General features: G+C 50.7%; 1 protein-coding gene across 4 annotated transcripts; it reads right to left on the bottom strand.

Annotated features, from left to right (window-relative positions):
• Positions 1-27: 27 nt before the first annotated feature.
• st3gal3a (ST3 beta-galactoside alpha-2,3-sialyltransferase 3a) lies at positions 28-26,225 on the bottom strand. 4 transcript variants are annotated; one of them, XM_047049751.1, is made up of 11 exons: positions 25,803-26,225; positions 24,841-24,986; positions 18,821-18,863; positions 17,359-17,451; positions 13,315-13,409; positions 11,718-11,781; positions 10,990-11,085; positions 10,672-10,858; positions 5,356-5,502; positions 3,872-4,018; positions 29-1,313 (listed from the first exon to the last, which is right to left on the bottom strand). In XM_047049751.1, the coding sequence occupies exons 2-11, from the start codon at positions 24,953-24,955 to the stop codon at positions 1,209-1,211; spliced, it is 1,092 nt and encodes a 363-aa protein (XP_046905707.1). In that variant the 5' UTR covers positions 24,956-24,986; positions 25,803-26,225; the 3' UTR covers positions 29-1,208. The 4 variants fall into 4 exon arrangements, with proteins under 4 accessions (XP_046905710.1, XP_046905707.1, XP_046905709.1 ...); XM_047049753.1 differs by lacking the exon at positions 25,803-26,225 and adding an exon at positions 25,398-25,504; XM_047049752.1 differs by lacking the exon at positions 25,803-26,225 and adding an exon at positions 25,254-25,333.
• Positions 26,226-27,838: the final 1,613 nt, after the last annotated feature.

Raw genomic sequence — 27,838 nt, 5'->3', positions numbered from 1 at the left:
TCCCCTGGGTCTGGCTTTTTTTTCTCGTGAAGAAGACGTTACATCCAGTACGTTACGATTTATTTCTCAAATGATCTTGACAATCAACGTATGGGTGCAGAAAGGATAAGAAATACACACCACATACTTTGGCTGTGCACAGAAACAAGTCCAGAATCAATCAATAACAATAGAAGATTGAACAGAAATTGCTTTGTCACCATGAATTTGTTTGGCAGGCATACATACTGTAAGAAACTTTCCGAACACAGTCTATCATTTAATAATAATAAACATATAACAATAAAACCGAATTGTTTCTTTGTTTTTGTTTTGTTTTTTTACTTTTAATCATAAAGCTTGTTGATACTGACAATTAAGAACTACAGTGTTTATTTCTTTGACCAGAGAGCTAGAAATTCTGGAAGCTGTCGTGAATGAGCGAAATATGATGGAGTTCAGTGTTTAGGGGAAGCACACTGATGGACAGACCACAGCCCAAACACAGCCCAGTCTCCCAGTCCAAAGGAGGAGTGTATAAGAAGCAGGCCTCGGCGGTTTGACCCAAAATAAATACGTTTATCAAGGGCTGGTGCTCCTTTTAACTCTGAACTGAGTCAAACAAGAAGGGGGTCACATCAAAGAAACCTCTCAAAGTAAATAACTTTAAAATAACTTAAAAGGGGAAGGAGGGTGTGGGGAGAAATCCAGCACCTGCCCAGCCCTGCCCTGCCCCATGCTTCCTGGGAGCAGCCCAATGTGTACATTGCTACCTGGACGAAAAACAGTCCTTAACAGAAAAACAGTCTGCGAGGCAAAACAGTGAATACTTGAAATAAGAAGAAAAACGAAAGCGCCAGAACGGTTTCTGGTTTTCATTTTTCGGGGAATACATTCAGGAGCACGAGGACACTTCCTCGAGAGGTATTCTGCGCCGTGCTTCAACACTAAAGGAAAGGCCCCTCCATCCATCCATCCTCTCGTTCACGGACCCTGGACAGTGGAAGAGGGTGATCCAGGACTCCTCCCACCTCCATCCGCCATCAGCATGAGTCGACTCCTACATTCCGTCGTCGCCCTTCGTCTCCTCGACCCCCGCGAGGTGTCGGCGAGGGCTGCAGGTGGACGGGGGCCACCGCTCCCCCCTGTCCCTCCTCCGTCCCTGAGAGCTGGAGGGGGGAGAGGGGGGGACGGGAGGGGAGGACGACCAGCGGGGAGATCCGAGGCGATCAACACCCCGACCCGCAGATCCCACCGGTCAGGTCCTTGATGACTCCGGCCTTCACCAGCTTGATCAGGAACTCTTTCTCCTTTGATATGTTGTGAGTCCACGACTAAGATGGGTTTCGACACAGTGGGGGGGTGGGGGGGGGGTGGGGGTGTGGGGGGGGGGGGGGCGGGTTGAGTTGGGAGAAAGGAAACAGAAAACAGCTCTTTAAGACGCTTAGTACGACCGAAACGGCGCTTGCGGCCGCTCAAAGAAGCCTCGCTCACAGCTGACGCAGCACCACAGACGCACAATAGACAACCGGGAATTAATACGTTGCGGCTGACCCCTATTGTGTCTCTGTGAAGGCATTATCCGTCCCTGAATTGAGAGGATGGATGAAGGAGAAAATACCGGCTGAATGAGGTGAAGAATGTAGCACACATAGTTGAGGTGAAACGACTAACATGAAACTGTCGGATACAAAAGCAGTCTTCCTAAAAAAGAAAAAAAAAATGCTAAAAGAAGCTGGGAGCTACAACTGCTTTATTGTCACGGCTATTCAGCCTGACGTGAAAACAACTATTCATTATAAAGGAATTTCTGTGGAACACATCTGTGTGCATTCGGGTAAACAAAAGGAGGGAAATTCCATGAGTGGCAATGGTGGTACAGTGCCATGTTCCTCCGAGCAGAAGCCAGGGCACTCGGGAGTCAGAAGCCATTTGAAGTCAATGAGGTGTTTTGGAAACCCCGCCCTCTAAATCACCACCTACGACGACCGGCCCCGAACGTTTCCCCGGAGGGGCGAGGTATCTGCTCGGCGTTCCGGGGGAGAGAGAGAGAGAGAGATGGAGAGCGATATTGAGGGGAATGCTGGAGGAGCAGGTGGAAGCGAACGTCCTCCGGTGGAGCCGGTTCTTGTCGGGGCCCCCCCGCTTCCACCTGCTCCTCCAGCATTCCCCTCAATATCGCTTTCTCTCTCTCTCTCTCTCTGGGCTAGGCTGCACCGTGCTCCCCCCCCCCCGTCTCCTCACCACACCCCACCTCCCCCCCCCCAGCGTCAGTCAGTGCGAGTCCTCCAGGGGAGGATTAGACAAACCTCCATTCTGGGGCCTCAGCTCGCACATACTCCACCTGTGCTGGGTTAGCCACTCGAAGAACACGGGATTCTTTTAAGGACGACAAAAAAACCCGGCCGCGGCTCTCAATTATAGATGGCCAGGGGCCGAAGAGGGGCGGGGGGGGTAAGGGGTTGAGACGGTTCCGTGTCCCAGCGCTCTGAAACACAAGTCGTCTGCAGTCTGCGGACGGCGCACACTGACACCTGGGAAGGAGGGAGGTGGGGGGGGAAGGAGGGGGGGGGGGGGGATCGCATGTCTCCAGTGACATGCGCTCAAGTGCGGACGTCCCCGCGGCGGAGAGTGATTCGTGAGCGGCCAGAGTGCCGCGTACTTCAAACATGGTCCTGAACGAGCCGTCTCTCAAGGCTGGACCCCCCCCCCCCCCCCCACTTCAACACACTTAATCATAACTGCCCCCGCCCCCCTGACACGACACATCTTAGTCCACCCCCCCCCCCCACCCCCCTAATCACGGCGTCCCGTGTGCTAGTCGCGAGAGCGCCCCGACTCTTCAGAGACGATGGCATTCAATAAGTACAGCGAAAGGTCACTGTAAACTTCCCCCCGCGCGAGCGTAAACGAGGAAAGCTAAACAACAAGAGGCATGCTGCAGGACCGTGTGAAGGGACGCGCAGGCACACACAGGCTCGGCCTGGCGGAATGCTAAACACACAGCGGGGGACGGCCGCTGGCTGGATGTGTACTTTGCGTGGGAGGATGTTCCAGTCAGGGGGTAAATAGAGCAGGTGAAATCTGCTGACTGTCTGTGAGTTGGGGGGGGGGTGAGAGAGAGAGGCAGTTCAGGGGGGAGAGTCAGCTGTCAAAACCTCTGGGATTCCCTACATGGGCGTCTCTCTTTCTCTCTCTCTTTCTCTCTCTCTCTCTCTGGTCTGTCCAGAACCTTCCGTGCATCTCTCGCCATGGACGGGTGAAGATCCGACACTGGCCGCATGCGGCCGATCGGTTCGATCGGTCCACAGTTAAGGAATCCCCCCCCCCCGGTCGATACACATGAACAAAGACCGTCCGTGCGCCTGGGGTCACACATTCAGGTCGGTTTGCCTGTAAATGTTCCTTGGGTTTTTACGAGGCAGTTACTGCACACGCCCACAACGTCTTCATTTCGTTCTTTTGACACGGAGCCAGTACACGAGGGTGGGGGCGGGGGGGTGGAGAGGGCTCGCCGGAGCTGTGCGGACGGCGGCGGATTGAAAAAGCGAGTGTTTGCAGGGCGTGGGACTACGAGCCTGCAGGTGAGAGGTGAGGCGAGCCACTGGGCCGGAAGGCGACGCGTAGGCACGCCTCCTAATCTACGGAGGGTTTTTCACGATCTATCCAGCCGGCGCGGGCCAAACCCTTCTGTGGGTCGTTCGGGGGGGGATTGCAACAGGACTGGAATGTCAGATATGCGCCAGGGGCTGGGTGGGGGTCACTGTGACCTGACTGAAGGCAGTACCTGGATTGAACTTCCCTTCCCAGTCGACAGTAACACTGGGGGTGGGACGCGCGTGCCTGCGGAGGCGGCGGTGGTGTGTGTGTGTGTGTGTGGGGGTGGGAGTACCTCTTTGATGGCCGACATCCTAATCTTCTCGTAGTAGTGCAGGGGGGCGTGGGGCGTGCTCATGTTGTAACCGAAGCCGGCCACCGCCACCTCGTCGCAGTTGTGGAGCGCCATTGTTATGGCAACCGTCCCCAGTGTCGGGATATTCTGGAAAAAACGCCCACCCACACACACAGCCGACGAGTAAGACACGTGTTCAATGAAAGAGCGGGCAGGCTGTAAAAAGCTGAAGGTGGCCAGTTAGTAGGGGAACAAAGAGGGGATGGAAAGGTTACCCAAACACAAGTCATGGAACCACCCGGAAGAACAAAGTCATGGCTCGTTAGGAGTAAGGAAACATGCCCATTTTTTTCTCTCAACAAAACTGATTGGAGAGGTCGAGATCTGATTCTCTTTCTCCCTTTTTCTATTCCCTTCCCTCCCCTCCCCTCCCCTCTCTTCCCGTCTACTAGGAGACAGTTGAGTGTCCAGGAACTGAGGTAACCGCAGGCAGTCTGAAGGAGGTTTGTCTGTGGTGCTGGAGGTCTGACTGCCTGACAGGCTTCCCGAGGAGGGAGGCGTTCTGGCGGGCCGGCAGGTTAATGGCGTAAGGGCTTATCAGCAGAGCCCGGGTGAGTGACAGAGGGCTAATCCTGCAGGTGGAGTTCTGCCGACTGCCTGATAACAAGACCTGACCGGCGCATCCTCCCCTCCCTACCTCCCTCCCTCTCTCCCTCCCCCAACCCCCCTCCTTCCCTTTCTCGGAGCCACGTCTTTTCGAAAAGGGTGAAACAGCCCAGCACTGTGCCAAGCTAGAGGCCTCCAAGCCTACACCCCTCCAGCCTACACCCCCCCCCCCCCCCCCCCCCCCCCCCCCCACTTCCACTGATGTTCACCCGTCCGAATCATTCCGGGGACACGAGGCCCGGGCCATATCAGCGGCGGCGTAGGTTTTATGATACATCGGCACGGACTGTCAATACCACCTCGCAGTCAGTACAGTAGACGGCATGAAACAACACCTTCACTTGGGCGTAGCTTTTCATCGGACGTGCACGGACACGAACCTCCCCCACTTACCGAGAAACAGCGCATCCCCCCCACTTTTCATTAAGAAAACGATGATGAACGGCCGCATCCTCGGTGATTCAAACAAATACAAGCAGCTTGAAAAGAGACCTACGCCCGTGCCGATGAGCAACTCCCCGGTGGTAATAATGGTGGTGTTCCAACTCATTCCTGGGCCCGCGGAGCCCTGCTCGTCGTCCCGGCTGTTCTGCCCTACGTCCAAGCTGACCTCTCCTGATGGAGGCAGACACGCGGGAAGAAAAACGGCAATCCCAACCGTCACCCCTCCCTCCTCACCGTTAACGAATATGGGAAGGGTGTCATGGGTGGAAGGGACATTATCCTCCCCTCCCCTCCCCCCGGACATTGTTTAGATTTGACCCGGAGCCAGAAAGTTTTCCATATCTCGTGGGGTTGGGTGTGTGTGTGACTCTCACCCCTCTCCCCATCTGCCCGTTGTTGTGGGGCAGGCCGATGAACTTGAAGGCGGCCTCCTGGATGAAGTAGGGGTTGAGGATGCGCACCTCGCTGGGCTCCCTGGGGACGTGGCGGGCCACCGACTTCCAGAAGCCGTCCGCGTTGCGCTGGGAGAGAGATGGAGGGAGGGAGGGAGAGCACACGTGAGCGAGGGGAGAAGACAGACGGACGGTGAGACTGAAAAGGACCCCCCCCCCCCAATTTTTTTTTACGAATTCAGAAACATGAGACCCGTTGGGGCGGATTGAAAAATGACGCCCGCCACTACTGCAAATGAGAGGACGCCTGGCGATACTTCACCGCGCCGTAACAATGTGACCTCTGTTGGTGGTCTGTAGCACACTCAAGTCAACCCCCGGCCAACCCTCCATAATGCATATCAATTACCAGGCAGTTCGGCCAGAGCACCTTCCCATCTCCTCTCCGGTCCAGACTCATGATTAGTCATTCCTCCATTGGCCCGGAGCTGGCCCAAGTGAGAGCTGATGCGAAACAGTCGGGTCAGCGGCTTTTAATGGAAGTCACCTGTGCAAATAAGCCCACAGGTTGCCTTTGATATTCCGTATAAAAGGGACGGCCGTAAAAATTGTGGAGCGAGTGGCTTTGAGCTGCCTTTGGCTCGGTGCCAAAGGGCACGCCCAGACACGACCCGCCTCTCGCTCTGCCAGACAGGTTTGGTGGAAAGGGCCTCTCTGAGGGCGCTACAACACAGCTGTGTCAGGGCCTCCGACGGGACAACAAGTGCCCTGGTCAACATCAAACGTCGGCGGCCCCATTCAGTCCCACTTCCTACCGCTCGCGCCGTCGTTTCTTTCCCGCGGTAAAGTCGAGCTACGCTCGCCGCTCGGCCGTGCGCATTCTTGACTCTGGCGTTGAGAGACGGCGCGTGTTCGACGAGGAGGCCGCCGCGTTGCACGACTGGTTAGCTCACGCTTTCCCCCAGAGGTGTATCTCAGGAGCGCAGGTCTGTTCAGGGAGCACAGAGCCTTTTTATTGGCCCCAGAGGGCACTTTTAATGAGGTTGGAGTTCATAAAAGAGGCCAGAACAGACCACAGCGCCCGCGAAAGAAGCGCTTAACCTACTCGCGGGCCGGCCTAAGCCGGAGAGTTTTCTCCGTGTTCAAAAACAACAGAAGTAAATCACCTCTTTTCTAGCCAATAAAGTGATCGTATTGGTTTTGGTTTTGGATACAGAAAGAGATCTGGGAAAGTGAAAGCCCACTTCTCTTCCCTCCAAACAGAAAAGAGATTACACCTCAAAGTGCTCACGAACGCAAACCGTTCCGTGTGGCGTGAACATGACATTCGATCCACCTCGGCACAGGTTCCCGTGGTAGTAATGTTGAGGCTTGCGCGCTGGGAGTCATGAATCGCTAAAGTGAGATGAAATTACACATATCAGAACCAGCTGGGATGTAACGAACCACAGGGCACCGCACCGCCCGGCTCGAACGCCGCGGCCAGACTGCATTCATGAGGAGGGCCAGCGTGGTCTCACGGTCCCCCTTTTCTTGGCAAACCGCTTTTCTGACATAAACGAGGTGACAAAAACAGGGGATTAGGAAAAAGGGGGTGGTGTGTGTGTGTGGCGGTGGAAAATTCAATGTCGAGTTTTGGGTCTTTTTTTTCCATCAAACCAGCCCCAGTTAAAAATGCTGACAATGAGGAACCTTAAAGGAGGAAAAACACGAAGGAGAAAAACAAGACGAGCAAACAAACCCTGTATCAATATACTCGGGGGGCCATTAGGGTAATTACCAGAGGCCTGAGAGGCATTCCTTATGCCTCCGTGGGCCCAGTTACTGGGATACCCGTGACTGAGTCGCCCCGGAACGTTCCGGAACGCGCGGCCGAAACGGGTAGAAACCACGCAGCGCTGGTATGTGCTGCTGGCGTAGCCTAGCACGGTCACTCTTCTCCCCTGCGCGGCGCTTCGCTGAAAGCCCGGCTGGTAATCCTGTCTCGACGGGAACCCATTTGGCTCTCTTGCTGAGAGAGGGGAATCTAACACCTCGTCCTTCGGCGATAGTCGACAGGGAAACAGGTAAGGGGGGAGGAGGGGAGGGGGGGCAACCCACCTGGACGGGCCTGGCAGGATCAGGTGGACAGGAAGGGCCTCGGACACTAAGCTCTCCAAGTCCCGGGCCTCGCCGGCGCAAAAACCTAAGCCTGTGGTGGTGAATTCCTCCGCGCAGAACTGTTAGCATGTAGCGCATGTTTGGACTGGTGGTGGTGGGGGGGGGGGGGGGGGGGGGTCGGTCCTTTTACTGTGGAGAACAATCAAGTCTCGATATGTAGGACTAGCGAGTAGGCCACAAGGAGTGTGGTCTGTTCCCCCGTGGCACAATGCTAGCACTCAAGTCTCTGCCCCCTCTGCACCGTCCTTATCTCTGTGCCATCGGTCTCCGGGCCGACACTCTCCCTCATTCATAACCAGTGACAATTGTCCGTGTGTCCCGTTTGTGCGATGGTCTGGTGGTTTGCGGCCTAGCTCCGCTGACGGCAGCAACTTGATCTCCTGGTTCGCAAGGCTCGCGAAGGACGACGGTCGGGCGGGCCTAAGAGGCCTCTGTTACTCTTTAACGCCGTTATAGGTCAGCGTCTTTGCCCGCGTCTCGGGTGTTGAATGTTCCCAGTAGCCCCCCACCCCTCGCTAGACACGTTCGCAACAAACGCAACCCGTCCACCGTAAACTGTCACGGTGCAGCGTCAGCATCAGACAGGGGCACTTAAATCACATCAAGGGGCATTTGTGTTGACAGTTACCCCGAAAAAAACAGGCGGGCGACAGAAGAAGAAACGTTTCACGAGTTTCTTAACAAGGCTTCTTTTGACGCCTGTCAATAAAAGAGTGCCGAGGAACAGCGGGATGATGACTGTCATGGCCGACTGCCTGCGTGGCGCCTCAGGCCCCACCTGTCACTGGGTGAAAAGTGATCCCTAGCCCGGGCAGAGGACCACCTCGGTGATATCCACCGTCTCCCCTGACAGGCCCAGGTGAGTCCACGGTCTCCCTTACTGCCCCGGGGGGCACTAACGTGGGACTGACTAGGCAGAGGTGTGCTCTTGCTCTCTGATGTGCACCAGACCTGAGTTCCCCGATAAGCTTAGAGGAGCTAACCTTGCTAACTGGCTAACCCGGCTAACCGGCTAGGGAGCTAGCCCCTCGACATGCTAGTCTACGGTTTTCTGGCCAGGAGGGAGCCTGAGACGCGGGAATCGTGTCCACATGACTGAGGTAGGCGCTTCGGAACACTCCCCTGCTGTTTGTGTCTTCTGGTGAAGATGCGAGAACTCTTGAACTCTCTCCCCTCCCTCCCCCCCCCCAGATAATTTGTCTGTTCCCTCTACGGAGGGAGAGGAAGAGAGGAAGAGAATGGGAAAGGGAGCAGGCATGGCGAGTCTTGGGTTGTGGGAATGTCTTCTATTCCCACTCAAGCATGGCGGACCACAGTGACTGTAACCAGAGACGCTTCTTACACAGAGAGAGAGAGAGACAGAGAGAGAGAGACAGAGAGAGAGACAGAGAGAGAGAGAGCGAGAGAGAGACAGAGAGAGAGAGAGAGAGAGAGACAGAGAGACAGAGCGAGAGAGAGAGACAGAGCGAGAGAGAGAGAGAGAAAAACACAATGTCAGACTCTCCGGCATGGTAACCTTGGATTGCCCATGAAGTTTGCGATAAAGATTTAAATGAGAATGAGTTAATTAAGGATTAACGCACGTGCGTCGATTAATCCCTCTCAGACAGGCGGCTCGGCCCGTCCCTCGAAACGTAGAGGAATCCCACAGGAGCCACGATGCCTCGCATGAGTCACTTACACAGTTGTTTTTGTTGGGAGTGCGCGCACGAGAGCGTGTGTGCACTTAGACTCGCCTGCTTGCTAGGTCAGTCCAAGAAGACTCGCTGTTTACAAACACAAGTCCACTTTATCCTCCCTCTCCCTCCATTCCCCCACTCCCTCCCTCCCCTTCAGCGGGTCCAAAGCGTGAGGGGACCGTAATGCATTATGTAAAACCAGGGACCGGCGGTAAAAGCGACACACGTTTCCTCGTCGCCCTGCACAAACACGACGTGGAGCTCGGCGTGAGTCAGCGCTCGCGGTCTCCATGGCCGAGCCGTGTCTCTGAGAGTCGTCACCCGCGTGAGGCAGAGTGTTGCCAAAACAGTCGACGGCCACAGCGAGAGAGGGGGTTGGTGCTGGGTTCGCAGTGGCGAGCAGAGAAGCATAGGGGTTACATTGTTGCGTACGCAGCCCCTCGGAGAATGCGGTGCGTCCTTGAGTCGGACGCGCCGCTGAAACGGTGGCCAGGCTTTCAGAAAGGGGGGGGGTCTGGATATGCGGACGAGGCACTCTAGTTACTGTACTCTGAGAACAGAGAGACGAGAGGGAGGGAGGGAGGGAGGGAGGGAGAGAGAGAAAGAGAGAGAGAGGGAGAGAGGGAGGGAGAAAGAGAGAAAAAGAGAAAGAGACAGAGAGAGACAGAGACAGAGAGAGAGAAAGGGAGGGAGACAGAGAGGGAGGGAGACAGAAAGGGAGGTAGACAGAGAGGGAGGGAGACAGAGAGGGAGGGAGACAGAGAGGGAGGGAGACAGAGAGGGAGGGAGACAGAGAGGGAGGGAGCGAGAGAGGGCGGGAGACTCATTAACCCCCTTCCTTTTCGACTTAAAGAGATAAGGGAAGTCTACTCGTCAACGCAGGACCAGACAATGAAGCAGATCATGAAGTGGCTGTCGCTCACCTGGCGGAGGGGAACGCTTTACAGTCGGGCAGACAGAGTCGGCTGTTGTGCCCCTCCGCCTGATAACACCGTCAAAGCCAACCAGGTGGAATCCGATTCATTCATTCATTCGGTCATTTCGGTGTAATCGACGCTATCCGATGTCTTTATTTGGAGTAGAAAGAGGGTTTGAAAGGCCCGTAGGCAGAATGGGCATAATGGTGACAGCCCGTGAGACGCCGACACAGGACATCCAGCTCGGCTGGATCCTGTGACGGGTCACCGTTTGTTTTTATCTCGCTACACCCTGGTTGAGCCCAAGTACAATTCAGAAAGCTTGCGGTGGCTCACCGTGTCCAAAATCCTCATGTTACAGTTCGATGGCTGGGGCCCGATAAAAGCTCTGGAGCATCGCACACAACCTGTTTTTGTGTTCTGCCTGCCACTGATACAGGCAAAAGGCCCTAACAGGTGCGCGCGGTTCCCCCCCCCCCCCCCCCCCGAGACTCTCCTGCAACCTCCCGCTGCCCTCTACTGGTGGCTAGAGGCCGCCTCACCAGCTTCTCGTTGAAGATCATGCTCCGCAGCCACTTGAAGTCCAGGGACTTGAAGGCAGAGAGGACGAACAGGGAGTCCGCCTCGTAGCGCTCCGCCCTCTGGATGGCGCCCTCGGGGTAGGTGATGCGCAGGGTGGTCCTGGAGCCCACGTCCTTCTCGTAGCCCCTCACCGGGGCCTCGTTGAGCCTGCAAACACGCCGCGGGGAGAGGGAGGTTCAGCCGCGCTATCCGTCGCCCTCGCGGCTGTGCCGAGGGACGGCGTTTTTTTTTCTCCCCCCGGGCGACCGCCCCGTCAACCGACCGCCCCGTCAACCGACCTTGCCACCACGTCGTGCTCGTCGATCGTCGGGCCCAGGGAGCGGTTGGCGAGGATGCCTCCGTTTCCCACGACGACGCACCTCTTGCAGCTCAAGCTGGGCGAGAGGAGAGAGAGAGAGAGGATCATATGTTTTGCGACGCGTCTATGAAAACGCCATGAGCACTGGGAGCCGCGCTGACGAGGAGGGGGGGGGGGGGGGGGGAGAAACGCGAGGAGCTTTTGATTGATTTCCCGATAATCTGATATTTACGCGGGCTATCGCACTCACTGACAGCCAGATTTAGTGCGGAGTGTGACCTCTGTTTAGTCTGAGGTCTACATTCCAGGTGGGAAAATAAACACATTCCTAATTTCCCTTCGCCAACTTGATGAAACCGACTGCATATTCTAGTGGTCATGGAATGGACCGGGGGGCCTTAGAGAGACAGAACCTCAGCCAAAAGTAAGAAATACACTAAGAAAAAAATAACTGGAACAAGAGTTCAACACTTGCCCAGAGGGTGATTATTTCATTAATCTTCGAGAGGAGGAGTCAGGGTGAGGGTGAGTTCCACGTCAACACTCGCCAGACACAACGTGCTATTTCAGAGTATTTCAAACATTTCAAAGCTGGTAACACTGCCTTTCTGGATGTCTTTGCGACGCAGCAGCAGAACCCCCACAAACCTTCCCATAATGGCCTGGCCTGTTGGACTAGATTAGGAGGTTGATCACGGGCCAACGTACCTGTCCAGCTCAGCACCCAGACCGTAGTTCTTCGTGGCGGTCAAAATAATATTGATCATCTTTTCTGTGGACAGAGAAGAACAGAGGGAAAGAGAGAAAAAAAGAGGAAAAAGATGCGAGTTGAAGATAAAATGAAGAAAAGATGGGCCTTGTCTTTTCCTGGCTGGATGAAGAGGGGAGGGGGGGGGGGGGCTGGCCCGGAGGGGGGGCTGGCCCGGAGGGGGGGCTGGAGGCTGGTGATAAATGAGGCAGGGCCCGAAGCCAGAGGCTGGGTGGGCTGACAGGAGGCTGGCTGAACACTTCTTCATGTTATACAACCCCTCAGGAGATGGGTGGCCTGGGGGGGGGGGGGGCTACTCGTCAAACCGTCCCGCGCACAGAGACGTGTATACAGCCGCGGACACGGCCGGGCCGAGGGCGTGGAGGAGAGATACCACCCCCCCCCCCCCCCCCGGGGGAGACGGGCGGTGTTTGTAAACAAGCGGACTCCGCGTGGCCCCCGACCCGAGGACGGAGCACGGGGGAGTGGGGCCTACACTTGTCCCGAAGCTACGATAATCAAACTGTCGATACAAAACCAATTCTCCTAATGACTACATGTACATGTCTAACATGAGGTGACGGGGCTGTACAGTGATCACGTGCTATTATGAGACGACATGAAAAGGACAATGCTACGACCCACTCGCGTCTCTCAAATCAATCTTCGGGTCCGAAAACACCTTGCCTTTCTCGTCTGTGACTAACACGGGTGAAACTATTTGTCGGCGTGTCTGAGAGCTCTCAACGAGTCAGAAGACAGTTTAATCAGGCAGAAGGGGAGGTTGAAAGGCTTGGCGCTGCTTGATGCCAAACCACCAGGCCCAGGGTGCCTCTGGACGGGAGGGGCACCCGTAACCTTGGAGATCACCACTGGCTTCCTGACAACCAGCCTGCAGCAACAATCCAAACGTATCATATGGCCTTTTTCATTGTGACTTGATTCTGATTGGGAAATGACAAATGAAGGGGTTAGGTTTTGCTATCCCAAACTCCACAGCCTTATAAAGCAACATGTATAGGGCTAACTGGTCTGGAGTGCTAGGTGCATCCTGCGTATAGACCCTCATCCAGTACCACGCCAATAATCTGCGGCTGTGCTATCTGGGAGACGTTTGGCCAAAAATGGTGATCTCGGTGCTGTGAGAAATAAATCAAATCCTAATTCTAAGAGCAGGGGAGGGTTGATGCTAGGATAGCATGTTCCCTGTCCCGCACCAAAGGAAACAGGGAGCGCCGATGTTCCCGATAAGGGCCGGCACTTTCCACGAGACGGGGGTGTTCCATTCGGCGTCTGAGCCCTGACACCCGCCCCCCCCCCCCCCCCCCCCCCCCTCCAAGTCCTGGACCGTGACCCCTCCAAGGTCTTCCCACCGGGTCCCTTATCCAATCAGCTCTCTGCGTGTGTCGGCCTCTGTTCTCACGGCCACTTGTGAGGTCGACTGGCTAAAAGGAGGATTCCACCGTGATTGGATGACGACGAGAATGCTGCGAGAATTCAGGTAGCCACACGCGCCGCAGCCCTTTGTTGCGCACGTCGACTGCGCGTGTCCCGTACCTTGTAGCTTGATTCCGAAAGGGGGATAAAAATTGCCGATCTTGGAGAACCGTCGAAAGTTGGTGTCGAGAAACATGGGGGCTGGCTTGGAGAACCTGGACGGGGGGAAAAAAGAAAAGAAAAACGAGTTTGAGCGAGTGGGAGTTAAAACTGACTGTGCATGAATAAATAAAGTCCTTCCAAACCCCTCAGAGCCCCTATACGTGTATGGGAGAGATGCGCCGATTGAAATTCGGCAAAAATGCTTGAGAGGATTAGATGGTTTGTGTTTCAGCTAATCCACTGTCTGCCTCTGTCTTTATCAGCGATGGCAAGGCTTGAAAAACAAGCCTTTCTGAGGTAAAGTAGTGGGAGAGACTCAACCAGAGGGGGAGAGAGAGAGAGAGAGAGAGAGAGAGAGGGGGAACCAGAGGGAGAGAGAGAGAGAGAGAGAGAGAGAGAGAGAGAGAGAGAGAGAGAGAGGGAACCAGAGGGAGAGAGAGAAAGAGGTTACCATAGACACATCAAATCCCAATTAATGTCCAGAGCATGGTCCACAATTCTATTCTGACCAAAACAGGCAGTTTAGCCATCGACGAGAGAGTGGCAGTTCGGTGATTCTCCTCTGCAAACAGTGAACCACAAAAGTCGGCTAAAACACAAGTGTAAATACGATTTTGCGAGCTAAACATATTTGACAGTAATGCTGGGGTATGTAATGCTGGCTAGGGGTTGAGATACACTATCAAAGCCCGGGGACATAATATACGTGTTGCATCAGCAAGCTACTTGTCTAACTGGTCTAGTGTTGCATACAGTGAGAGTAATAATAGTTTCCTGTAGGGCAGTACACGTGGAAAAACCACTATCACCTGCACCAAATGTTGAGCTAACCTCAACTTGGCTTATGCAATCCTTTTTCGATGTTGGAGGTATTTTGATAGGAAGCCAATGGTGCATATGCTTTAACAGGAAGACTCGCTCTTTTTTACCGCCAATAATCTCTTCATTCTGACTGTCAAAGAAAATCTTTTTCAGATCCTTCTGCGAGCAGATTGTTCAGGCAGCGTGACCTGAGGCATGTTCAACAATGCATGTAAAAACCCAAATTACATAGTTAGCTCGTTTTTGTTGCTTTAGTGTCTCAACAAACATTTTGCATGCTATGGTCTATTTAGCGCTGCCATCTGTCTCCACTTAGAAGGCATTAGGCCTCAGACACACAGAGACGGGCTCGGAACTTGACCAGCCTGCAAGAACCCCGGTCCAGGACTGTCGAGCAGCTCTCGTTAACACTTTATCAGGAGCGTCTCGGACATGATATTGCTGAACGACGGTGGCGGGAGAGGCGACGCGCTCCCAGGGACAGACGACCCCACCGGGAGAGACTCCGGCCAGGGATAACGTCGGGAAGCAGTCCGGCGCTTAGCATCATGCTCGCTTCCACTCCGCTCGGTCGCTCTGCCAGGAAAAGCGATCGTGTGAGTGAACCCCTTCGAGAGAGCTTCTGACAGGGTCAGCCACGTCTAATGACACGGCTGTTTACGTGTTGCCGTGAGGCGTCGCGTTGACGGTTTCATAACTCTTCGGGGAAAAACAACCTGCCCCTCACGGGATCAGCGCTCAGAATCAATCTGAAAATGCATCGAGTAATTTGCCAAAACAAATCTTTAATAGCTCAATTTAACTTTAAAAATATATTTTTGTTTGCTGCTGTATGGCTGCTGTGATACGATTTGTTGTATGAACAGAAGGCATAACTAGTGATGTGTTGAGAAACACCCCAAAATTTAAAAGTCTTGTTATCACAGTTTGCAGTCCAAAAAGGAAAAACGTAGTGAAACAACTGTTTCTTTAACCTAGAGAACCTCTTCAAGTCTTGGCGGTGGATTGTGTCTTTTCATGTTTAATATGGCATGATGAACAGAAAGTGGACTCTGATCTGCTGAGGAAATAACAATTTGCTAATCACGCAAATGTTGGAATGTCTACAAAACAATTAACCCAGGGGGCCCTACGGAGGAACCACCATTTCCTCTGGTGCTCCGGTTCATCCTCTCACCTGCTGCTCGTTTACAGAGAGGGTGAGGGAGCGAGAGAGGGTGAGCGAGAGTGAGTCAGTGGGACACGGTGAGAGAGGTTGAGGGATGTGAAGGTGAGGGAGCGAGAGAAGTTGAGGGAGTGAGAGAGGGTGAGGGAGTGAGAGAGGTTGAGGGAGTGAGAGAGGGTGAGGGAGTGAGAGAGGGTGAGGGAGTGAGGGTGGGGGAGTGAGAGAGGGTGAGGGAGTGAGAGAGGGTGAGGGAGTGAGAGAGGTTGAGGGAGTGAGAGAGGGTGAGGGAGTGAGAGAGGGTGAGGGAGTGAGAGAGGGTGAGGGAGTGAGGGTGAAGGAGTGAGAAAGGGTGAGGGAGTGAGAGAGGGTGAGGGAGTGAGAGAGGGTGAGGGAGTGAGGGTGGGGGAGTGAGAGAGGGTGAGGGAGTGAGAGAGGGTGAGGGAGTGAGGGTGAGGGAGTGAGAGAGGGTGAGGGAGTGAGAGAGGGTGAGGGAGTGAGGGTGGGGGAGTGAGAGAGGGTGAGGGAATGAGTGAGTGAGCGAGTGAGAGTGTAAGTATGTGAAAGAGAGAGAGAAATCCAGATAGGAAACGAGTCCGGAGGGTGGGCCGCGTATGAAAATATGGGTCAGGTCCGCATTCATCTCAAGATGCTCGCGAGTCACGTTGAGCCCACGCAACCCCCTACGGAGGGAACAGACAGGGAATCGTCTCGTGTTATCTTAACAGGACCTGATCTCCCCTCTTCGACACAGGGCCCGCCTCGCTAAACGAAGCTCTCTCAGAGCCCTGGTGGATTGGGAGCGTTGCGTGTCTCTGCTGCTATAAAGCGAGACCGGATAAGTGCTCTGGGGGGCCTGTGTTCATCACGCAAGGAAGGGCGGAGCGGAGAAAGGGCCCTAAAAAAAGCCGAGCGCCGTACGGGAGCCGGTCCCCGTTTCCCGAGATGGACCCTGGGCCGTAACGCGCAGGTGAAGAGCTTTCACGGTATGGAGCCCCGTGCGCTTCTCAATAATTCAGAGGGCGGAAATGGGATCTTTTATCCCTCTCACGCCACTCTGAGCTCGGGGAGGATTTCCACATCGACGGAGCCTCCGCCGGGAGGGGGGCCGTGCGAGCGCGGGCGCGCACACACACTAATCACGCCCTGAGTAAACAAGAGACCGAACGAGGGCGGGGGGGGAGAGGGGATCCCTGTCTAACGTGCTAACATTTACCCCTGCTGACGCTCCTAAGCGGCGGGGTCCTTAACGGACAGCAGTGGCGAGACGACATCTGTGGCGGAGGCGTACGATGACGCGCGGACCCCGACGGAACATCTGTTTCCACTGGTCCCGGCGCTTGGACATGCGTGACCTTTAGCGCTCACGGGAGGGGGGGACGACAAGGCAGAAGTGACAGAAAGGTTACTGTCTTTGGAGCGGGTCGCGGGCCCCCCGAGCTGTTGATTGGAGGGCCCGAGTCACCCCGCGGTGCTCGTGACTAACGATCCCGAGGGCCGGGTCGCCCATTACCAATCTGCGGCTGTCACTCTTCGGCCCGGCTGGGCCGCACAAAGGACCAGTGGTCATCCACCAGACAAGGAAGCGCTTCTAAAGCTTTTGGGGTGGGAGGGATGGGGGTGGGGAGGGGGTTTCCCCCGGAGGAAGCTCGTTTGTAGAGGATGTGCGAGGGTCTTTTGGGGGGGGGGGGGGGGGGGTGGGGGGGGGGGGGGGGGGGGTGGGGGGGGGGGTGCGGACCGCAGACGAGATGATAATCGCTGTATTTTTGTACGCCTCTGGGGAGACTGGGGGGGAGGGGGGGAGAGTTTGACAGTGGGGCACTTGAGGATCAGAGAGCGACGTCACTCGAAGAGCGACGCCCGCGTTTGAGTCATGGAGCAAAAATCCGCGGCGGCTTGAGAGGGTGAAATCGAGAAAGGACACTTTCCAAAGGAAACACACGCACACACACACACACACACACACATACTCACACACAAGAAAAAAGGAGGATTGCGGGGGGCTTTTGGATACTCACTTGGGATAAATGGCGGTCATCTTGGCAGCCGCGTAGTCTGGCTTGCAGGCTCCCTTGCTGAGATTGCCATACTTGTACATCAGCTCCAACGGCCTGCAGTACAAAGAGGGGAAGGTTAGAGACAGAGGGAGGAGGTCAAGTGTGGAACAGCTTCATGTGTGAGCAATAGGCGCTCTTCAAAGCCTGGGGAAAAGAGAGAGGGGGGGGGAAAAAACGACAGGGTTGAAGGAGCTAAGCGAAGCAAACTCGCTCTTACGGTGGGTCTAACAAAGTGGATCTTTCTCACGTAAGAAGGCCTTGCGCAGGGCAGTCTGAGAACTGTAGCTCAAGAAAGATATAGTCTGCGTGGTATTGTTTAAATTGGACTTTTAGGAAACAGTGCATGCTCAGGCGATGGTGTCAAATAACAGACGGATGATCGGCCCCAGAAAGGTATTTCGAGTCAATTACACTCCCGGAAAAACGCACAGCTAACCGAATGATTCACTGTGGGAACGCGAGCAAACAAAACAGATGACAAGAAATATCCACTGTACATGCACAGATGGGCTGCCAACCTATTTAGGACTATCCTATCAGAGGGCAGAACCCCCTCCATTCCCGACATCTGAGGAAATGAAAGAAAAAAAAAGGCGTGGGGGGTGTGAAAGATGTAGTGGCTTCGTGCTGACACGGGGGCTGGAAGTGAGATGCTCCGCGCGCGCTGTCGTCGAGACGGCGTCTGTTTACATGACGTCGACTCTCAACCAGCGCCTTTTCAAACAGCCTCGCCTACGGTATCTGCTCAAAGCCGACGCCGTGGAGGGTAAGAGACAACCCGATGACTGGGGAACGTACACAGGTGGACGAGGCCCTTCGGAGAACACCAGGATTCATTTCCCAGTTTCCAGTGAGACGGAGAGATCTCCCTAGCGCCCACGCCCTGTCGACCACTTGTCGACAGATCTTTTGTTGACCAAACGGTCAACCTCGCGGCAAGAGGGGTCAGGTCCCGGGCTCTTAATACCACACGCGCGTTTTCTTTTTTGAATTGATAGTCGCGGCAAAACGGCAGCTTTTAGCCTCGCCATTAATAACCTACACGGCGCTGACTTGCTCAAATAAACACGGAGGTCCTCGGGTGAGCCGTCGCGTTAACAAGAACAGAAAGGTACGGCAAGAGAGCACATGCTATGCTACTATACAGTACGCCCATTAGCCATGACTAGCACGTACTAGCACAGGCAAAGGTCTTATACAAGAGTGTGGTCGGTTCAAGGCCAAGGTTACGGTCTTCATGGCTTCACCACTGTTACTGTTTGCACATAACACAGTGGGGGGGGGGGGGGGGGGGGGGGAACCGTTGATCCGTGTCATGTAGCCGAGACAAAACAAAAGGCGATGATTATTGTGAGCTGAGCAAGCACTTGTGGGAGCTGTCAGACCACTGGGGATGTTTGGGAGATGTACTGTAAATACTTACAAGCTGCTATTTAGCCTCAGCAGGAATCCCTGTTTGTCATACACTGGAAAGGAAGAGACAGAGAGAAGAGATTCATTATGACACCATTGTGGAGGAGAAGACCGACGGCAATCTGAAAAGGACAGTTGTATAACACTATCGGTGTTTATACAAAGACTGCCTTTAGTCCTCTAAGTCATAACTCATTCTGATTATATTTCACTTGATGGCAGTTAAATAGCTTATATGGGATCTAACGGACCATAACGATTCCAACTAGGGGCAGTAACGATAGTGCACTTCATGAAAAAGACAAATCATGATATTTTCATAATGATACATAATATAGGTAAACAGCAATGTGAGGTCAGATAAGATTTTGTGGGATTTTTCCACTGCAGGGTCATAGGAAACAGTTTGTCAGAAGGCAACAATAATTCCATCTTACGACATGGACGCAGCCTCATCTACAATGTCTGTCTGCAATCACCCCGTTCGTCATATCACGGTTTACAGTTGTTCAATTAACGTTTCCCCTCTGCCCTTTACGGAGCTCAAATGATGACATATTTGCAATGGAAGACACTAGAAAATGGAAAAAACTAGCCAAGACCGGCTCCTCCAAGTGGTTTGACAGTAGCGCAAGGGTCAAAAAGTCACCACAGGGGTAGACTAATGTGATTGTCTGTATTCATCACGAGCTGACATTGTTGTTGCTGTAGTTTAGTTTGTCAATGTCAACTGACAATATTAAAGGAATGGTGTGGGACTGGTTATGACGACTGCGGACAAACACAGCTTCCTTCAAGCGACCACCCCTTTGTTGTGCGAGTACAATGAAATACTTTGCACATTTTAAAAGTATGCCATTAGGTTTTCGACGTTGTTGCCTCTGCAATTCACAACTGAATGACATTTTAAAAAATCGAAGATCCACATATCACCACAGGTGATACTTCCAAAAGAAGGGAATGTATTTATGTTTGGTACAGGCCAGGGACAGATGTTCAAAACATCCATACACTGACTACTGACGACATTTCCAAAATTCTGAGGCAACTACATCTGAAAAGTGTGTTGGGAATGGGATACTTTTAAATGCTGGAGGCCTTTGTCATGCAGTGGAACTGTACAGGTATAGGAACAAGAGCATTTTCCTACTCTTAAAAAGTAAATTCCAGGGATTAAAGTGTAGAAAAAAAAAATCCTGAACTCTTTTGTTTGGGGGGGGGGGGGGGGGGGAGGAGCTAGCTGGAACCCCCCCAAAAGTTTCCTTTTTTTTCTCTTTCATCAAAAAGTGCTAATTCTCTCCCTAAACCCACTAGAGGACACTATTTAAAAGGATATCTTCAAAACATAATTCTGGGGGAACATGCCCCAGTTTTGCTGGGTCACAGGAAAAACATTAGGTTTCATCTAGGGGCTCAGTCCCCCAATAGTGGGACCCTAGATTCGCCCCTACGAGCAAGCACTTTCTTAGCGCAGCTGGCATAGTAGCTTCCTCGAGCAAAACGTGCAGAAACAAGCACCAGGCTCTCTTACTTTCTTGCACCAACTGCCAAAAGGCTCGTCGTCTACCATCTTCTATCCACGCCGAGCGCCATTCATTTTGGAGTCCTTTATCTCTGAGTAGGACCAGTAGCGGAGACAGTGTGGATGCATGGGTGCGGCCACACTAGGGCCCCGTGCCAGGCAGGGGGCCCCCCAAACGTCACCGATCTTACGTGACTTTCCGGGAAAGGGGCCCTATCTACGTGACACAATGCAGATATTTAGCTGCAGGAAGTCAACTGCTGCTAAAGATCTCGCTCTGCCACATGTTAAGAATCCAGCTCTTCTTATCAAACGTAACAGTCACTTAACTCATGGTTACAAAACCAGCACGATGAGCCACGTTATCTGAATTTGTTCGCGTCGTTACTTCTTCTCCCCTCTGTTAACTTCTTTCTCTTTTTAGTTTTTTCCCAAAATTTGACAATATTTATCCAGAGAGTACATTTAGACAGTGGCAGTGCCAAAGATATAGCCCTTATAAGCGAACAGTAAAAAGAATAGAAATATATCAATCGGTCGCTTTCTTAAAAAGAAAAGAACGAGATCGTGAGAGAAGTGTGGTAGCATCGTGTGCTCCTCTCACATCGTAGCCTACTTCTTATTATCTGATTGAGCGCACTTGGACTGTTCAGCACCCTCGCTGTCAATCAGCTGTCGCTGTCTGCGGTGTTGAAACATTTTGACTTGACTGGCAAACTGTTTTCCTTGTTCGTCAATACAAAAAAATAGTTTTTTATTTGACATATAGACTTACTTGGCTCAACAAGTGACACATTATAACATGAGCATCCATCAGATATTTGACCGTTTTTTTGGACGGTTTTAATTAAAAAGTAGGTGTGTTCGACTTCATGCAGCGCCGGCGTCGCCTGCAGCCGCCTGCAGCCCGGCTGACTTGAAGCAGCCAATGGCATTTTCAGCTTCAAGGGAGCCGGCTGCAGCCGGATGTAGGCGCCGCCAGTGCTGCATGAAGTCGAACCCAACTAGTGACTTGGAAGCAGAGGGCCCCTTGATGAAGCTGTACTGAGAGTCTAGCTCTGCCCCTGGGTAGGAGATCATCCCCCAGGCTTCATGAATTTGCGCTCCATGCTTTCACCGACAACGCTAACGTGACATATGGATCTCATTCACACTGTGTTGCCAGGACCCGCCCTGCTCTGAATCTGAAGGCTTTTAACGTTAGTTAAAGCTGCGTTCCTCTCATATAATTGGTAGGGGAAATCAATTGACTAGAAAATATTAAACCGCATGCAGGTTCCCCCCCCAAAAAATGTCATGGCCGCACGCCTGAGATCTGGCACGGTGCCGGAAAACTCTAATCTGCCATTCTGCTATAGCATACACAAAAGAAGGGGGTTGGTATTACAAAGTAAAAGTCCTTTACAGGTCCAGGCAATTCAGTGAGACTAACACAAACAATACTCGGCATCAGAGTCGAACAAAGCTTGTGCCTCTTATTATTCCACTTATCAAGCTCTTTCATGGTGCTATCTGTCTGCAGAAGCACCCAGCCATGCACGTGGCTGCTTCCGGAGGAAATGAAGAGTAAAATAAAAGGACAGAGGGATGGATGGGGGGGAGAGAGAGAGAGAGCGAGAGAGAGAGCGAGAGAGAGACAAAGAGCGAGAGAGAGCAGTCTTGAGGACTGAAAGCACTGGGGAGATAAAAGCTGGTGTATCTGGCCATGGAAGACCACAGTGTGTGCTTGTGTGTGTGTGTGTGTGTGTGTGTATGTGTGTGTAAGGACTGGAGGCTGTGGTCAGGAAGGACCGTGGAGAATGGATGGGGAGGGTGGCTGGGGTGGTTTAAGGAGAAGCACGTCGTCTCTGGGCTGCGAGGCTGATCCGTTATGCCATGTCTGGCCAGGAGTGTCTGACAACCAAAATGAGCTCAATCTTACAAAGACATGGATCCCTCTTAAGGAGGTTTATTACTATTTTACACTTTGACCCATGACGTCACTTTCAAATGAGAAAATAGAAGCTAGATATACCGAAGTTAGGAAGCACTTAACAAAATGGAGCTCCAAGCAATTCTGGTCCTGAAGACATGGATGTCAAAGATAATAGTCTTTGTAAGATACACCAGATAGGTGGAGACAGACTTACATTGAAGCGTCAATTTGTGGCAATAATGCCTTATGTTGGGAGGTTACTAGCTTTTCTGCTTGTTTCAAAAACAGTTTAAGTGGTATAAATGTCGGAGTGATAAGAGTATCTTTAAGTACATAACTGGCATAAGTATCTACAGTAAATACAAACGGTGCCTAAAATAGATGGGCCTAAATAATTGAAGATAGAGAGGCTTCCTCCAAAAAATGTATGCTTCTGTACATGAGTGGGTAGTATAAACAAGGCTAAACCATGGACTGCTCTTGTGAGGACTATTAACTCTCCCAACATGGTTAGCTAGCTTAAATGGCACGACACAAGCTAGGCTCTAAACCTCTACCTGAGCCTCGTCCAGCGAAGAATAAGCTATCCACGTCTGAGTCTGAAACAGAAGAGTGAGTCAAGGCCACGGGCAAGCCTTTAGTTCAGTCAGTTCAGGAGGAGGGGAGATACAATGTTAAAGGGGAAGCAGAGAGTTAGCCAAAAAGTTTGAAACAAACAAGCCATGACCAACAGCTTCATGCTCCCCGTCGAAAAACGTATAACTATTTTTGTTATTCTTGTTGTTATTATTATTTTTTACTGGTGATAACACTAATATGATTATTCACTGTCTGCCTATCTGGGTCAAAGTGTGTTAGTCATGTCATACAATGTTGCTGTTAAGTAGGAACAAATTACAAGTCATGGGATTAAGCAACACCCTCGAATGAAAATAAACTCATTACAGCTGTAAAATGGCTCGTGTCAACAATACGACGGGTGTTTATTTTTCATAGTGGAAGAAGCTGACATGTTCTGAGGGGAGATGTAATTCAATCAAGTTTTTGCACGTGACTGGACATTTAGGAGTCCAGATAAATGAGTCACAACAACCATGGCCATGAGATACTGAGGATCTGTTAACACTTAACGCGTCCCTCCCTGACTATCTGGACAGAAACGGGCCGATCCCTTGATTATGTGTATCATCTAAAGGTGTAAAGTTATAGGTTGTCAATTATTAGCAATCTATAGGTCAAAATATAAACGCCTTTTATGGAGTATTCAAGAAAATCAGTCAATTGAAAATAACTGATTAGGGCCTAATCGACAGATTTAACGATTCACGTGACGTTTTGGGGGATCTTGAGCTAGGCCTTGTCTCAGCTCATGAAACATGGGGCTTTACACTAGCCCTATTAATGTCTTTGCTCAATGTGGATTAAATGTGGACTAAAACAATTCATGCAAAATGAAGGCCAGATCTAGCCCTAACTTGTTTAATTGGTGAGTCTGAGTCATCACCAATGTCATTCTAATAACTGGCAGGCTTCCACGTGAAGTTAAAGGCAAGAACCCAATTTAAAATGACAAATATTTAATTACTCCAAATGATTTCAAACCACACATGAAATCTAGACCTGGCCAAAGCTTTGAGTGATGAGACCTGGACTTTCTGGTCACATGATACCGAGAATTGACAAGGACCATTTGAAGTAGCACACCTTTTAAGCTCCCAAAAAACACGGCCCCGTGGTTGTGGCGGACGTACTTCGACGTGAAATTGGGAGAAAGTGTGTGTGTGCTGCTCAAAAGGCTTACTTGAGATGGGTTAGGCTAAAGCTCAACTGCCTGGCGAAATCTTCTTGTCTGTCTGCCAAAAGGCTTAAAGACTCAGAGAGAGGTTAAATGCTCTAATCTACAAACATTTACTTGAAAAAATGAATGTTTTTTTCATTGTTTTTTTTACATAATGTGCTATTTTCAAATCAAGCGAGTTGGCATAGCTCTCACAGTTGCTCCTACATACCTTGTAACTCTGAATCCAACACGCATCTGCAGCCGTTTGCAGCAAACAAACCTCTACCCTAAATTGCTAACAAATGCTGATATGGGTGAGGTAGAGGAGTCATTTTCAGCTTTCAAATATGTGTATTTTCACAGATCATGAGTGCTAGTTGAGGGAAGTAAAGAAAAATACTGTATGATCGCAGGACATTGTTACCAAAAGAAGAACATTTACAGTAACTGGAATGTGCTTACAAGCATCCTGTAAAAAACAATTGGGATTTATTACAAATTCTGTAAGGTCAACCTTGAGCATTTACACCCTAGCTGCAACAATTAAACTGGACTGTTGCAGGTTCGGTTAAGAACAACTCATAAAAGCTAATTTTTTAACACTTAATACTGCAACGAAGACTATTCTGACTTCAGGTTGGTAAACGTTAGGGTATGAGCTCCCTCGCTTGGTACAAGGAAGCATTGCCGTCATTAAGAGACTGGACGTCGGCGAAAGGTGAAGAGGGTTGTAAATAATTAAGCAATTAGTCTGCCTTAAAACCTTAATGGATGTTGCAGCATGTTCGTCACAAACAATAACAGCACACTCACGTGACTTCTGTCCCCATCCACGTAAATGAAGTCGCCCAGAGGAGTAATAGAGGAATCCCAGGACCAGCATGGAACATAGCCCCAGGACCAGATTGCGCGTGGGCTTCATTCTCATCTCTTATGTCTGTGCATGGCCCCACTGGAGCCTAAACAGAGTTAATGCACATATAACTATTACTATACAGACCATGATCCATGGCTGGATAGATATTGAATAACGTGGCATCCGAAACACCCAAAACCAAATTAACTTAGCCTACATAAAACATACAAAGTGGTAATAATAGATATTCATTTCAAAACTATATCCTCAAGGTTCCATATATACATTTTTGGATTATTGCTCACGTAAGGGGATGATTCGTAGAACCATATTTCAAAGAGATCTTGAGTATATTATTACAAATACCGACCTTTTTCTGTTCAGTGTTATGGTCGTTAATATAGGTATATCTCAATCTAACAGTCAGCATACCACCTTGTACACCAATGCTACTACCACTGTAGGTTTCATAGAGTCAGGACCGCCTGCCAGCCTGGTTTGCTGTTTTCAGTACCTGTGTAGTTTACTGTAGACGATCTGGTTCTGACTGACTCACTTGGCAAACGAACTCAACATAACTTGTTCCAGATAGATTCAGTAGCTTTATCTAGGTTAGCTATCAAACACATCACAGTATAGTTTCTTCCCTGCTTTGTCTCCTTTCTCAATGTGCTATAAATCATTCCAATCAAACGCCTGTCTGCTTGCCATTGCCAGTGTCATTAACGTCAGTTTGCGGACAAATACAGTTACGAAATGCTAAATACAGTATATGTAAACAAATGTTTGCACAAATGTTTTGTAACGTTTGTCAAGCTTTACATTACAGGAGACCAGCACGTATCCCGTTATATTATGGACGGGCTAGCTAGCTAGCTTGAGCTTTTATGACTGGAATATTTTGTATGATCAACCTTACCGTTTCTTTCACGATGCGGGTCCGCTGTTAAGGTGAGGTTTGCCACTAGCATTCATGTAATGTCAGAAGGTTTAAATAACACATCGTTCAAGTAGTATTGTTTTGTCAGCAATAACTGTTATATCTACAACATGCTTGCGGCTGAGAATAGGATGGTAATCAACGCTGCGGAGCCTTGAGCTACTAGTAGGACTAGACTAGCATTAGCTGAAGCAAGTAAACACAAACCTATATAGACGCGTCTTGAGGACTGAGGTACGTGTATCTAGGCTACGTGTTGGTAATGTGTCTAAACAAAGCCAACGTTGTTTAATGTTTGCTTCCTAAATTGATTTGCATTAGAGTATCCAACTCTATTGTTTTTCTTATCTTTTATTGCACAGGCTTGGGACTGCTACACGCAAATCCTCTCCTGACCAAAGCCCTACCCTCGACCCTCATAACAGTTAATGACCCAACTGATTGATGCCCAAAACTGTTAATCAGTGACCATCATCCCGTTACTTGTATGTGCCACTCAAATTCTGCGTTTGTGCCCACGTTACCACATAACCCATGTAACCAATAATAACAGACACGAGCACTGCAAGCCAACATGTTTACTTAAAACAAATTATCTTTACAAAACGCATGAGTGATAATCTGGAAGTCCAGTTTTAATTTATTACAGACATGGAAAAAGGCCACGTGAACAAAGCCAGGGTCAGGAAGCTGCTGATGATGCCTTCTCCCAGGGGGTCATGACAGGAACCGACACAAGATCCCTCGAGTCGAACAGCTTGTATCTTTAAATAAACTACATAACAATATATATTCACAGTACGCTGTGAAAATACACAGAACATATTTTACAAAACCAAACCAAAAAAAATACGCTTTTTGATAAAAAATACTTTCCCACCTAGTATTTGTCTTTCCATAAGTAAATAGGCTCCCGCTATGGGCCTCTTGAACGGTATGAACTTTTAAGTCTGCTAGTCTTGTGCTCTACTGCAGAGCAAGGGCTGACGATTGTCAGGGTCACCTTATCATTACGAAGTGCATCATGGTTGATAAGCATGGCCAATGGGAGAAAGAACAATCCCCCCCCCCCCCCAAAAAAAACGTACAAATATACAATTAGCATGTTCCCCCTAAAACACAGGGCCGGCTTTGACAAATTCGCAATGGCAGCACACAACTATGAAACTGTCCCATCAAACTGGACTTAAATAAAAGTGCAACGCACAAATTTCATCAAGAGCAAAGAACCAACAGGATATAAAGAGTTCCATATCAATTCTGAATGTACCCTCTCTAATTAATCTATATAGCAAAAATAGAACTTACATTATCAGTCCAGAACCCCTACATCGTTGCAACTGACAAAAATCTGTATTGCAGAGGTTACTTACTCAAAGCACCATAATAAATAGGCTGGTAAAAAAACTCCAAAAATGGAAAAGCTATATTCATTGCATTCCTACAAAATACAATGTTTAGGAATGCAGTCATCAGTGTGAATCTGCTAAAAGAGGAGGCATATGAGTTCATAAAATGGCATTGTACCTCTTTAAAAAAACCAAACATGGGTACAAGGAGCACCCTGAAACTAGGACAATAAATATATCTCGATGACCAACCGGCAACATTCTGTGAAACGACTCAGAAAGATCGAGAATCTGTAAGCGAATTGAACGGAGATAACCTTTTTTTTCGACCTGTCGTAAAAGCTTTACTTTTAGAATGCTACTTCTAATTTCCATGGTCCGATATTGCTTTTCGAGACTTGTCTTCCTGACAAGTAAACAGCTACAGGGCACAACATATTACTCATACAGGCCTACCGTACTGTAATATGGCAGAAGTGACGTGTCGTTGTATGGATCACAGTCAAAAACCACATATCAGTAATAGATACTGTAAATGATGGGTGGTTGGGAAACAAAAGTATAAAATGTACAAAACCGGGTCCAATCTAGGAGTCCTGGGCCAAGTTCATTCAGAGGAAGTCATATTGTGAGAGTGACACTCACACAGTGGCTGATTTAAGGTTA

Source organism: Hypomesus transpacificus, chromosome 26, assembly GCF_021917145.1.
Source record: "Hypomesus transpacificus isolate Combined female chromosome 26, fHypTra1, whole genome shotgun sequence".
NCBI classification, from domain to species: domain Eukaryota; kingdom Metazoa; phylum Chordata; class Actinopteri; order Osmeriformes; family Osmeridae; genus Hypomesus; species Hypomesus transpacificus.
This window is presented reverse-complemented; position numbering and strand designations above follow the sequence as displayed.